This window comes from Saccostrea echinata, unplaced genomic scaffold, assembly GCF_033153115.1.
Source record: "Saccostrea echinata isolate AGI-Se365-2 ecotype Australia unplaced genomic scaffold, CSIRO_AGI_Sech_v1 ptg000014l, whole genome shotgun sequence".
In the NCBI taxonomy this organism is placed as follows: Eukaryota; Metazoa; Mollusca; class Bivalvia; order Ostreida; family Ostreidae; genus Saccostrea; species Saccostrea echinata.
In genome coordinates, this window is record NW_026889763.1 from 1,760,288 (window position 1) to 1,775,566 (window position 15,279).

The 15,279-nt window shown below is 31.6% G+C and overlaps 1 protein-coding gene across 1 annotated transcript in view; it reads right to left on the reverse strand.

The window, feature by feature from the left end:
• The window catches only part of LOC133187104 (probable glutamate receptor), a 43,342-nt gene that overhangs the window by 10,861 nt on the left and 17,202 nt on the right, over window positions 1–15,279 (reverse strand). The window contains exons 2-7 of the mRNA XM_061322464.1: window positions 5,812–5,952; window positions 4,233–4,562; window positions 3,866–4,059; window positions 2,988–3,164; window positions 1,721–1,825; window positions 1,348–1,569 (exon numbers count right to left, since the gene is read on the reverse strand). Coding sequence (XP_061178448.1) covers window positions 1,348–1,569; window positions 1,721–1,825; window positions 2,988–3,164; window positions 3,866–4,059; window positions 4,233–4,562; window positions 5,812–5,920 — 1,137 coding nt within the window. The 5' untranslated portion in view covers window positions 5,921–5,952. The remainder of the gene's footprint in view (window positions 1–1,347; window positions 1,570–1,720; window positions 1,826–2,987; window positions 3,165–3,865; window positions 4,060–4,232; window positions 4,563–5,811; window positions 5,953–15,279) is intronic.

The window sequence follows — 15,279 nt, forward strand, 5'->3', positions numbered from 1 at the left end:
ATTTTTTTTTTATTTTGCTTGAATCAGATGATATAGGTAAATTTTTGCTATTGTGATCTTAAACAAATTCTGCTATTGGAATCTTCTGTACGTAAACTATATACCTTTTAGTTTCTCCGTTATTAGCGAAAGAAATATATAAAACAATATTTGTATTTGGGATGCGCACCTGCGGGATCCCAAATGCGGATCTGGAACGTCTATTGAAACACGTAGGCAATTTACGGAAGCGTATTAGTGCCACTTGGACACTTTTTTATTTTTCATTTTCCACATTTTAATCTGTAAATTTTACAGTTAAATGTGTAAAATTTACACTTTAATGTGTAAAATTTACACTTTGATCTGTAAATTTTACACATTAATCTGTTAATTTTACACTTTAATGTGTAAATTTTACACTTTAATGTGTAAAATTTACACTTTAATCTGTAAAATGTACAGTTTAATCTGTAAATTTTACACTTTAATGTGTAAATTTTACACTTTAGTCTGTAAAATTTACACTTTTTATCTGTCTAATTTACATAATCAATTTTGCAACTTCATTCATCTTAATGTATGACTAATATGAAACTTTCATAGAATATTTAAGAGAATTATGAATTTAGTGGATGTGAAGAGCAAATCAAACACATTTATATCTTCTCAATAAATATAATATTGATATCATTAAACGCAAATTCATTTGATGCGCTCAGAAGTTCAATTATTGATAGTATTAATCAAATTACATTCTACATGTATTACGGGCACAATTGAATTACTTATTAAATTGAGAATTTTTAAATAAACAATTAAAATATTAATTATTAAAGTATAAACATGCATAAATAATTAAAGTATATGAGTTTATATTAATTTTGGAACAGCATAGAAATTAATATCCTTTGATTCAATGATGTTTCCTTTATTGTTACGTTCTAAAATGACCGTAATTTTAACTGTTATATTTTACATCATGATAATAGATTTTACACATTAAAGTGTAAATTTTACAGATTATTGTGTAAACTTTACAGATTAAAGTGTAAAATTTACAGATTAAAGTGTAAATTTTACAGAATAAAGTGTAAATTTTACAGATTAAAGTGTAAAATTTACAGATTAAAGTGTAAAATTTACAGATTAAAGTGTAAATTTTACAGATTAAAGTGTAAAATTTACACATTAAAGTGTAAGATTGAAGTGTAAATTTTTCACATTAAAGTGTAAATTTTACACATTAATGTGTAGAAATTAAAAAATAAAAAGTGTCAAAATGGCAATAATACGCTTCCGTAGCAAATAAATCAAATAATATGAACACTTTTTTAATGAAATCATACAGAATACTAAAAACATTACCCATGTCGTTGTAACAAGCAAATTTCGCATGTTGAATCCAAAGTCGACGTTCGGAAAAATTTTTGAATGAAAACTCAATTTCCCATTGATTTCTACTTCTCCAACGTTTTCAAATTCTCTAACCAGTACTGGCGTGCCGTTTCCTGCATATTCCTTCCACATCAGTGTTGATACCGGATATGTTCGGCAAGATTTCGGACTAAATATACTCTGGCTGTAGTTCTAAAATGAAGAAAATCATGACCTAGAAGTAGTGTTAGAAACTCCATACATTGGGCTTAGCGCTATTCAAACTCTTCTATAACATTTATTTTTCTAAGTTTGGAAAGACGATGAGGTCTATCAAATAAAATGAATGAAAAAAAAAACTTACTTTTAGTGCCAATACTGCGTTGGTAGAACCAGTTATTTTTACAAGCTCGGTCATGTTCTCGAGTTGATGAAACATTGTCTGCTTATCAATGAATCCATTGGCATCCTAAAAGTCGTTCAAAAAAGTGGTTGATTGTTTTATCTTTTTCTTCTCATCAAAACATTGAAATACTCTGAATTGCTAGGATTACACTGTGTTTGTAAACATAAATTTTCTGGGGCAGAGAATTAATTGTGAAATTTTGAGGAATAAAAATATCATTGCAAAGCTTCTTCCACTAAACTGTACTATTTTTACCGATCACAGTAACCTAGCGGTAGGGCACTTGCTTCATGACCGGGCGGCCAAGGTTCGATTCTCGTTCGCCTTGCCGCCTCATACATAGATAGTGACTGTTCCTTCACCGAGCGCCCGGCACTAGTAGTGAAAGTCACTGGTCTTTCGGATGAGACCTTAAAAACCGAGGTCACTTGTCACAGTAGGCATTAGAACGATAAAGAAACTCAGTGTTCAATTGTCTTAAATGCCGAATATAGGACTAAATTAAAAAAATCTTCTCCGATCTTAAGCATATTACATTTTTCCGATAATAGTAAAGCAGTAAAAAATCGCCATTCTGATAAAGAATGTATTTTTTATCACAAAAAACACCACTATTTCCATTGCGCACCTTAATTGTACTGCGTAGTTGTATTACTGCTTCGTTTTTGATCACACTATACAATTTGATTAATAAGCAATAGATCTGATGTCATTAAAGTGCTGAAGTATACGATGGGCTTCAATTATCAATATTTGATTTAGACATTCATTAACCTGAAGACTGTAACAACCTTGAAATTTACGGAACGCTTTCATTAAGATCTAAAATCAATATATATTCAACAAACTTTAGAACCCGAGTATCAAGATCTTCAAAAATTCATTCTTCTTCTGCAGATTCTCCTTCTAACCATGAAAAAGAGTGAAGATAACGAAAAGCAATCAATCTCATAAATCCTGTTAAAATACAAAACAGCAGAAAAAAACGAACCCCTGGGAAACAACAGAGTTCGGATCAGCTGTCTTAGAGAATTAAGCATTCCCTGTTGACCGGCCTAACCCGCCAGTTTTCTGTTTTGACTAGTAATCAAAACTGAATTGATGAGGTCTTTCATTGGACAGATTTTTGTTAGCACCATAGTTAACACTCATCTCTAACAAGATAGTGTTTGAAATCTACATGTATATTTAGTTAAATTACTGGGAAAATATGCTCAAAACTTACCATTACGGTTTCTGAAGAAGTGACGTTGAGATTTAACACACATACATTGTCAAGCACGCTTGAAGCATTCGTTAGGTCAGTCAAATCATTTGGAAGCTCCGTAATCACAAACCAAAAAGTGTGATCTCGAAGTGCCGTGCGTCGAAAATTAACTGGCAGAGTATCATACTTATTTGCCTTTAAAATAAACACGTTTGCAAGTAAAACATGAAGAAAAAAAAATTAAAATTGACACTGCATGACTGCCATTTTTTTTCTTTGTACGAATGAAAAAATACAAGTGTGTTTGTACAAATTATGAGGCATTATTAATTTTTAATACTTAGACGCATTTTTTGCATAGTATCTGTTGTGAAAAGGAAGAGTACATTTCCATTATTACTTACAACAAATCAAACATAAGGTTTTATTATCGGATCCTTGATATACAAACCCTTTACATCATGTGTTATCAAACTTTTTTTTATTATTTGATTTTTGTGCACTATCATCTTAACCAATTTAATTGTTCAAGATCAGATTGATTTTAAAATTTTCTCTCATTTATGTTTCAAAACCCAGTATATTGATTGATAGTTGTAACACTGGGGAAATAAGAGGTTACTGACTTCATTCATAATTTAGATATACACTACATTTTTAGTTCAAGGCTCATCACTAAGGAGATCACCATATATGTGTAAATAAAGATAATTACATGCTTTTTTTTAAGTTGTAACATGTATACGATAGCCAACATGTTGATTCAACATTTGGCACGAAATGAAATTTCAGGTTCATGATCATTTCTTTATGTCTTTATCTCTGGTATCATTAACTGACAATATGTTAGATGGATCATTCAGCATAAACACTTCATCAAATTAATAATTTATTACCTCATTCAGTATACGACGAGTACAGTTCAAATTACAGACAAGAGTGATGTTCGCCATTCCTTCTGTAAACTCATTGTGAATTAAATCAAGTACGCTCCGAATTTCCTCTGCGTTCCTTAAACTGTCAACATTATATGTCCTGTGATTCAGACCGATCTCATTTACTCTGTTCAGGATTCTACCTACATTGTGTGCTGAAATTAGAGATAAGATATTTAATTTTACCTTCATCTCAATACCTTAAACGTTTTGAGACTAGATATACCCAAAAACTTTTGAATGCAACAAAGTCATTGTCTTATCAAAATTAATAAAGTCAACATTTACACTCTAATACGCATGAAATTCATAGCTTTATTTTGATTACCAGTCGCATTTTCAAAAAATGTTATCATGGATTTCCAATGCAGATGCGTCAAAATTCGAGCAACCATAACTGTTATGGTTTCTTCATCAAAATAGTTTTCTCCAAATTTAATTGATAAACATGCTTCTGTTTGTCCACTGTGTAGCGCTGGTTTCACTTCGTGGCAATAGGAATACTTGTCTGGCGCCACGAGGTCTTCCACACTCTCTTGGTCTACGTCATTTAGGTGCAGAGTGGGCGTGGTGTTCAAGTATGAAATTGTCAATATGATTCGATGATTGGTTGAATTGACATAAACAAGATCGGCGCTGTTCTTTTTCAATTCTGTGACTAAAACATGAAATATTCTTGTTAACAAAAACCATACTACCTGTAGTAAAAACGAACTTTAAAAAAAGAATTATTAGCAAGTACCTAATATGTAAAATGTACAACTTTAAGAAATTTTCAGTACTCTAACCAGAATCGATTTGACTGGTTCATTGATTTAAGGAATGAATTTAATAGCTACTCAATTTATACGGTTTAAAGTGGGTTGAGGCAGTTTACAGACAATTAAGAGTGATGTTCGCCATTCCTTCTCTAAACTCATTGTGAATTTGACTGATTCATTGATTTAAGGAATGAATTTAACAGAATTTAATAGAATTTACAATAAATTTAATAACCAGTCAAAACGCTTTATAAACCGCGAAGCGGTTTGTAAAAAAAAACATAAACTGTTCCAACCCACTTTATACCGTATAAATTGGGTAGCTATTAAATTCATTCCTTATAATTAAATTTTCATTCATTTAGTGTTAGAAAAGAGATGATTGCCCATAAAAAATGACTTCAAATTGTACAAAATTTGAATTTAACGTCAGGTGGATCGATACGTTTTTGTCGCAAATCATTGTGACGTAGGCAACCCAATTTATACAATATATAGTAAATTTTTTGTCCAATAATATTACGTGTTACGATAAGAATTAAATTATTGATTGATTAATTGAATGGTTGATGTGTTTCGTTCCATTCGAGAATTTTTTTTTACTCATACAGAGAAGTCAAATATACCGATGAAGGTTTGAAGTTGCACATTGCTCAAAAAAGTTTAAAAAAGATTGGTTATTTCCGTATGCATAATCAAAAGAACTGCATACCGTACAAACTTTATCCTAGGAACGGCTCAACAAACAATTTTGGCCTTTCGCTTTTTCTAAACCAAATACACGGGATTAAAAGTTTTGATACCTGTAAATTTTCATATTGATGAATGATGCATTTAAAATTGTACCCTTATCAATATTCAAATCAGTTTAATAAAAGTTACATTGTAGGTTAAATGAAATATTGTTCTTGCATGATTTTAGCCTTCTGCGTTATAGCGCAATGATTAAAATGGTCTCTCGATGAGGAAAGCAACATTCCTTTCACATGGCAAATGTGAAGGGGAGAAAAGGAACAGTGTCTTTGTCATAGTTTTTGACCTTTTTCTATATAAGATACAGAATTGGATTTTTATATTTATGAATGCTTAGCAATTGTTAAATACTTTATCCGTTTTTTTTTTATTTATTCGTCAGCATTTGTTCACCTTTTTGAAGAACTTGGTACATTTCTGAGAAATCTGCTTGAGCCCATATTATGTTTATAGTGCTGTTGTTCAGTTCTAGTGTGGAAGACCTCAAACTGTCATTGTCCATCTGCTGGTGGGAACATCCGCTATTGATTATACCTAAAAAAAAGAAGATGTTTTTAGTATTAATGAGGTAAGGTAAATATTGATATTCATAACAAAAATGGATTATTTTTCTCTAGCATAAATTGCTAAAAAAAAAAAAAATCAATCATCAATCATAAGCTGTTGAAAATACATATCTTGAAATAAACATTTGTTGGAGCAAAAAAATTATTTAATTATATTATCATCAAAGATTATATTGATTTAATAAAGTTAAGTAAGAGGCCAACTTCTAATAGACAACCTATTGTATAGAATTTTTCAATGCCGTTTTAATCGAAACAAAATTTCAGAGAAAATATCTGTTTCACAACTGAAAAGTGATTGATGTTTATGAAAACAAATTCCAAATTCATAGTTGATTTATCTGCAAAAGAAATATTTATTTACCCGGAAAAAATTAATTCAGGTCAGAGATAGTGATTGCAAATTAATTACATCCTGTTTTTACCCACGCCTTTGCAGTGAAAATAACGTGTTTTCTGATCCAATGATACAGCGGTGGAGTCACTGAATTTCAAAGTAACTTAACTCGTGTCTTCGCTTAAAAAAAAGACTGGCATTAAACGGTACGTGTCCTTCTTATTCTAATTTAGTAACATTTGTTTTCTTTGGCAGAGATGCAAATTTGAAATGATTTTCTGGCAAGAACTTATTTGCATACACAAATTTAGTAACAACTTCTATTGTATAATTGCAATAACCTTTCTATTAAATGTATATGTCAGATCAACACCATACACTGCTCACTTAGACGGGTTCTCTTTTCTGGGGGTCACAACCAAATCAATCTGATTTTGCTGAAATTGCTCTGACACAGTCAAAATGCATAGAAAACTTCAACATGCAATCAAGAATGAGGTGTGATCCCTTCTTTTTTATTCTGTATTTAAGATAAATATCTGTATGTTGGTATTCTAGGCAAAGAAAGATATTCTATTGCATTTTACGGTGCCTTTAATCTCTCTAAAAATGATCAATATGGCACATTTAGAATGAACATAATGATATCCTTGCCAATTTTATAACAAAAATATTATTTGATATTTATTTCTATTTTTTACCACATTGATATTCTAAAATTATTGCTGTCTGTTTTCTTGATGTTTTTAATCGATTTAACTACATAGCACACTATCATGTACTGGGATGCTAAACAGAATGGTTATTGTAAGTTAAAATGCAAGTTGTTGCCTCTGCATGAAAACGTTTGAAATTTGAGTGACAGTTGATTTAAAAATATAACAGTTCATTTTTATGCAAAGAGTGAACCTTTGCTGCTCTTTTTCACCATTTTTTAAAAATCTATTTTGATCCAAAAATGTACAAGTAAAAGAATATTAGCCATAGGGTAGAATTCTGTAGGTCTCTGTAAACAGTATGAATTGAGGCAAAAACAGTCTGGTTGGACTCTCTTTTTTTTATCAGCAGAGAAGTATTAATTTCAATGACTACTATTAACAACCAGGTTATTCTTTTTTGAAGAGCAAGTAAAATATTAAAAGTATTTTTTTTTAATCTAACATAAATGATATACCAGTCTGCAATGCAATTTTCTAATGAATTTATCAAAGCAAAGTGTGATATTTACATTAAAACTAATTCGTCAGTATTCTGGATAATATGTTGACTATTTCATGACAAATGTAATCTCATTCAAAGGAAAAATCAATAGATCACTTGATTCTACAGAGCATCATTATATTCTACGCTTATACATCGAAGATTCCAAGAATAAGCCGTAAAAGTCAAATATCAACTTGCCTATTGTGTTTGGCACAGAAATCCCATGCTCAAAGAAAACCAGGAGAAGCATTCCAATTTCTGCGAGGAACACGTACATGATATCTCCCAGAAATTAAGCAAACAAATCAGCAGACGACAGTTCTTAGTATGGATTACACTTGATCACATTAATATTTCAAAGTACATAAAACTTTAGAACAATATCCCGATGCCAGAGTAAGATCCAGCGTTTGAAATTAAATAGTGGTTATTGTGCTCTAGAGCTGTACTGACATTATGGTACTTCTCGCAGATATTGTCTCTTTAATCTCTCCTCAATCTCATTAGTTCTCAAAACATTTTGAGTATGTTTACTTGGCAAATCAATAGCGTGCTATATTTCTAATTAGAATTGATTTAATTTTGAAGCGTGTTGTTTTGTAGCGATTTTAACCACGAAGTGTATTTTTACGATGAACAATTAACCAATTTAATATTTATTCCTGTTGCTCATGTTCTGAGTTTTACGGTTGTGACTTGTTTTGAAAAAAACAAAAAACAAAACAAAAACTTAATGCTTCATTTAATTTCTGGATTTACCCTTTGGGGTTTTGTTCTCCTTTTAATTAATAGCAGGGTTACGACAATAGTTTGTAATGATTTTCAATTTCAAGTGTTCTAAATTAAAGAGTATTATATTCTCTTATTTTGCCAAGGATATCAGGGAAAAATATTATTTCGTGCATGTAGCATGATTAACTCTTTGAAGTATATTGTAATCATCCGTCATAATGACACGTAATTAACAACAACGTGCTTCTTCACATCAATTACTTTATATCCACATAAAAGTTTTTAATTTTATTTAATTTTGAAGTACTAAAGTACAAAAAGTAATTATTGGAACAAAAGACATAAGCAACACACTAGGGATGATTATATATACATATTCTAGTGGAAATCATTACGGCTGACTAATTACTAGATTGATTGTATTGAGGTAAACATCAAAATGGGAATATTTTATTCACATTGATTTGTCACTTGTTAGCTGGATACACTAGAGGTTTAAACATGTCATAAACTTGATTCATGCAGTTCAACAAGGTTCTTTTTTCCTGCAATGTGGTAGCAAAAGGATTAGTTTTAAAGGTTTCTTTTGTCAGGATTTTAGCAATTGTATATTTTTAATGCCAATCATTAAGTGTTCCGCTTAATTGTTGTTGCCTGAGAGTTATACCCCTGGAAACCATTATATGTTATAAAGTTGACAAAAAGTGTTTCACTTAACAGTCTTTCAAGTAAGAATGTTCATACAAATTTTATATCGGTTATTTAAATATTCTTGTTTCTTCGATATCAAGAAAGTTATACACAGTTTGATTCCCTTGATAAAATGTATTGACAATTTAAATCAAAGGAAAGAGTTTTGATTTTCTTAGATGAACTTGAGAACAGTGCTAAGCAGATCCAAGAGAGGAAAACAAAAAGAAATGATGTGGAATTATGTGGAAAATACAACGCATAGCAATCTATTGCCTAGAAAGTATAATTCATGCTCTGCATTCATGTTTTTATAAGATATCAATACACTCTTTACTTTGCATGTTATCATTTCAAAACAAAAGGGTTTTGTCACAATACACTCCGCAATTGTAAGGAAGCCGCCTTTTCCATTTTAACAAAAAGGGGAGATCTAGAGTTTGTTTACTTGTATATACTCTGACTCATCTTGATACCATTAGAGTGTGGTTGACATATGAAAGGTTTCCTAATAAAATTCTCAGAAAATGTTGCAAATATGACAAGATATCCCATTAAATATGAATCGTTGAATTAAGAGATGGGAACAAAAGACATAGGAATCCAATGTCATTATAAGCCCTGACGATGCCATATATCTTTAAAATATTGAGAGGAAAGTAGTTGATTTCGATTATGACAAGTTACCGTCAAAAGGCCTCTTAAGAAGTATAGTTACTGACTTTGTCACATTTAAATTTATCATCTTCAAGCTATAATTTGTATCAAATTGATACCATGTCCTTTCTATGAAGAAAAATAGACCAAAACGTATTTTGTGTCCTTAATGGAGCTTCATTGATATGCAACAGATGTATTTTAATATTTAACAGAATAATATTCAATGTAAATTCTGCTACCCTAAGGGAACCTGGTCGCATAAGCAGTATGATTATTGTACGGGAATGGAATTGACATTTAACTTCAATTTATAAAATGTTAAATGTTCACGCAATGTGGTAGAAATTTGGAATGAATCTTATTCATAATTATATATCCTTGCTGTATCGGTTTTGTTTCTGATAGATATATGAATTTTAATACTTGTATTATATAGAATACGAATATGGAATGATATTTATTAATTTATTTGAATATCATCACCAGTGTTTACATTTAAGTCTAAATTTAAAAGCAACTTAACAATAACCCTCACTTATCTCGACATTTTGCAGCAAATTTACATTTTAATGATTAAAGTGCACGGCTTCCTTATAAGATAAGTATTTCGAATTATATTTCTGTTATTATGAAGAAATGAAAACCTCAGATCAAACGTGTATATTTCTGAATTCATATCTGATTCCCTATCGTATTTTCTTGAGCACTTTACTTGTCAAAGTTAAAAAGGTATTTATGACCCCTGGGTCGAGGCCTCTGCTTGTGGACTGTAAGTCCCCAAGGGTCTCTACAGCCCAGTAGCTAATACGTCGGTTCTAGCTTAAAAATACGGATATACGAGTATGTTTAATTGCTATGGTAAAATTGAGAAATTTATTTCAAAATTAAGGATTATCTCCCTCATGCATAGCTCTGATCCTTTGAGGTATTTGTTCCAGTCTTTGGCACCTTTTTTCAGCTCTTCAAAGTCTTTTTATTTAAATACTTTGGATTTCCAACTTGTTGGCACGAGAATCAGTTTGGAAACATAATTTGTCGAAATGTGCATCTGGCGCATCAAAACTGGTACCATGTATGATTTACATTTAATTTCAGCTGTCCCGTTTGAAGTCATCATTTCGTAAGTTATATGGTCGATACAATGACCTTGTCAGCAAATACAATTTATCATTGAGTCAAATGCTGACTGACGTTTTTCATTCTAATTGTTAGGCCATTATTTACACACTGAATTGTCGACGGATTTTTCCGTTATTTCCCTATCATGACAAGGAGCACACGGCGGGTGTGACCGCTCGGCAGGGGATGCCTACTCCTCCATGGCACCTGATCCCACCTCTGATGTTTGGAGGTCCGTCTTTGCTCTGCTCCTATTTTGTATTTTTATGGACTTTTGAGTTTGAATACTGTTCATTACCTCCATATATTTCATTTAAAACATTATTTTCATATACTTTTGCAATATGCACAGTGCTTGCGTGGCCTATTTTGCTCCGGATATCACAAAACACGTAGCATATTATTCTTTGGTTTTTTTTATTGAACACATTCACTTCCTACCATTGCACAATCAAAGATAAAAATACCAATTTCACGTTTATTTTTCTCATCACATCGAAATGACATGAAATCAAAATGATCAAAATGATACAATGTGGATGATAAGCGTAAATATGTCAGTTAATGATTTAACTTTCAAGAGGTATTTGAACAGTAAACGGTTATTAGATAAAAAGTCTTTGACAATGATAAATCAGGCTAAATCAAACAGAGCATAGAGTCATCATAATAGCTTATGACATAACTTAGAATCAGGTCTTCTTTTAGAATATGGGATTTTTTTTTCAGGCAAATCCAGTAAAATTATTTGAGTTTACTGAAAATAAGTTTCATAGCACTTTGTCTAATCATGACTCTCTCTCTCTCTCTCTCTGAATAATTTATCTGATAATCACCATACATTATTTAAATAATGGCGTTTTAGATGTTACTCAAACAGATATCTGCAAATATATAAAAAAGGATAATTTTTTCACATTGTTCTATTCGGAAATCGTATTTAATTTTATTCGTTGTTGATACTCGTTATTAATTTTACACACAAAACTATTGTGCACTATTATTTAATTAACTGAGTAACTTACACACATAAAATGAATATTTTGTCTTATTAGTGTAAATAAGAGTAGTTGGCAAATGTCAAAATCTTTATTTCAATAGCCAAAGTAATCAATCTCGCATTTGAGAAAAATAAATTCGCATCATTACAAAAATACATTATAAATTCAGCCTCTAACAGTAAAAATAGCGCGAAAAAATAAGACATTAAGAAAAAATAATAATGATATAAATTGTTGAAATCTTGATAAAGTAATAACATATAATCATTAATAAAGTATCACTTGAAAACTAAGTAAAGCATTGGTTTGACATTGAATTATACTCTTAGTCTTTGTCTAACAAATTTGATATTGCATCGAATTATAGAACAGCACTAATTGCAGTTACATTTCAGAACGATTGATTAGTACACCAAACAAGTGAAGAATACTCTTTTTCCCTCTAAATTACTCATTATACTATAGATTTTGTGAGATGATATCGATTCTACTCACTGAAAATGGAAAGGTTTAATCCTACTTTGTTTTGAGTTCTTTGCAGGTGCGTCATAGAAATCTAAATTTAAGCATGGTTTTTTTTTATCTTATAGAAAGGAAATAGACTTTCAGCTGTGTAATTACTGTATAACTGTAAAGTAATAGAAAAACAAGAGGCCCAGGGGCCACATCGCTCACCTAAGCACTATGGCTAGGAAAAAGCCTTGAAAGGTTGAAAAGTTTAAATATAAAAGTGGTTCGGGGGGGGGGGATGAATTGAACAAATTTGAATCTACATTACCTGAGGATGCTTCCATTTAAATATGACCAATCGTGGCTTTAGTTCTTAAGTACAAGATTTTTAAAGATTTTTCCTATCTATTCCTATATAAAACTTTGATCACCCATTGCGGCCCCATCCAACCCCTAGGGGTCATGTTTGAACAAACTTCAATCTACACTATCTAAGAATGCTTCCATATAAATTTGACCAATCATGGCTTTGCTGTTCTTAAGAAATAGTTGTTTTTTTTTTTTTAAAGATTTTTACTACGTATTCCTATGTAAAACTTTGATCACCCATTGTTGCCCCACCCGACCCCCAGGGGTCATGATTTGAACAAACTTGAATCTACACTATCTGAGGATGCTTCCATGTAAATATGACCGATCATGGATTTGCTATTCTTGAGAAGAAGATTGTTAAAGATTTTTCCTATATATTCCTATGTAAAACTTTGATCGCCCATTGTGGCCCCACCCGACCCCCGGGGGTCATGATTTGAACAAACTTGAATCTACACTACCTGAGGATGCTTCCAAGTAAATATGACCAATCATGGCTTTGCTGTTCTTGAAAAGAACATTTTTTAAGATTTTTCCTATATATTCCTATGTAAAACATTGATCGCCCATTGTGGCCCCACCCGACCCCCGGGGGTCATGATTTGAACAAACTTGAGTCTACACTATCTGAGGATGCTTCCATGTAAATATGACCAATCATGGCTTTGCTGTTCTTGAAAAGAAGATTTTTAAAGATTTTTCCTTTATATTCCTATGTAAAACATTGATCGCCCATTGTGGCCCCACCCGACCCCGGGGGTCATGATTTGAACAAATTTGAATCTACACTACCTGAGGATGCTTCCAAATAAGTTTCATATTTTCAAGCACAGTGGTTCTTGAGAAAAAGATTTTTTAATGATGCCATTAATTTTTCACGAATTCATAATTATCTCCAATTGGAAGAAGGCGTGGCCCTTCATTTGAACAAACTTGAATCCCCTTCACCCAAGAATACTTTGTGGCAAGTTTGGTTGAAGTTGGCCCAGTGGTTCTGGACAAGTCGAAAATGTGAAAAGTTTACAGACGGACAGACGGACTACAGACAAAATGTGATCAGAAAAGCTCACTTGAGCCTTCGGCTCAGGTGAGCTAAAAAGTAAAGTTTCCTGAAATATTTTTAATTGCTAGAAGATATTTCTTAATCTTTTCGAAAAATTATGTGGTAAAGAAATTTTAATTCCTTACCATTTTTTAATTTTTTTTCGGTTGTGAATTATGCCCGTTTTTTACTTTTCTTCAATATTCAAAACATTTTCTTGTCTTATTATTAAAGATAACTATGGAATTCTATATACGACAGCCAACTGCTTACTGCCAACTGCTTACTGCTTACTGCTTACTGCCAACTGCCACTGCTCATAGATGATATTGCCTGTTTTGTTATCTTTAATATCTTTAATACGCATGCTTAATTCTGTTGGTATATACATTTATATCAGATATACTAATAAAAAATCATAAAGGCCTTTTACTCTATGTAAAAATAGTTGCTCTCAGCCAAAGCAAAGCGCAATTTCAGTGTGGGGGGGGGGGGGCACAACCCAACATAATTGACAAGGAATAAAAAAAAGTCACAGGCGTCTTTATTGAGGGAGCACTAATGTATGTAGTATATGTTGGAAATTTAGTGGGTACGCCCACCACCACCACCACGAATGTTTTTACAGGTCTATCATTAGCCATTAAAACGATTTACATAAGATACATATGAAAATTCCCACACATAAGTACTTTTCCTAGTGTAAAAAGAAACACCGAAATATATAAAATGTACTAGATGTTTTATACTCGGCAAAAGTTATTTGTTATTATAACTTTCAGTAATATTTCTATTATAAATACATATACCAACAAATGTTACTCAAGACCATTCTGAAAGTTTGTTCTTTTGTCGTATGTGAACTCCCCCCCCCCCCCCCCCCCCAGCCCCCGCTCTTCTCGCGTCCAAAAAAGCTACCAAATTATTTGCTTGCGACGAAATGTATAAATTAAATGTTTTGTTTTTAAGAGGAAATACTCCTTCTTCCGATTTACTCCTTCCTCGCCTTTACAGTTTAAAAATTCCCAAGTCCTCCAAATTTTGTTATTATTGTAAGAACTACGCACGCTAACTCTCGATTCTGCCTACATTTTCCACCCACTTTTTATTCATTATAATGGCAATTTGGACATTAAAACTTGTTTGAATGCAAAGAAAAGTTCATTAATATAAAGTAATTATTTTAAAAAACTAGTGACAAAAAGTTTAATGCTCTTATATACAACTCCTATCATAAGGATAGAAAATTTTATCAATTGAAATCAGGCTGAAAACATCACCAGATTTTCAAATACTCATGAAAATGGATAAATGACTCTTAAATCTCACCGTATGTTTTAACTTATGTAAATTCAACATATGAAATTAATAAAATGATAAAGTTCATTTTTTATTTGTTATCTCATTTGAAATTGGTAATAAAATGATTATTTTCCTCCTTTTAATCTTTAAACACGTGCCCCCCCCCCCCCGTGAGTCAACAAAACCTTTGGAAAGAATAAAAAATGAAAAAAGGATTTGTTTTTTCGCTGGGGAAGATGTTTTGAAAATAAATTTCCATTTTCCGTTAATTTCTATAGTGAAAATTTTTCTCAAATTAAAGATTTATATCTCTTCTTTTTACAAAAAAGTTATGTTTTAGATGAACAGATCTAGAGGGGGGAGTGGGGTTTCGGTCCACTCCTTTGA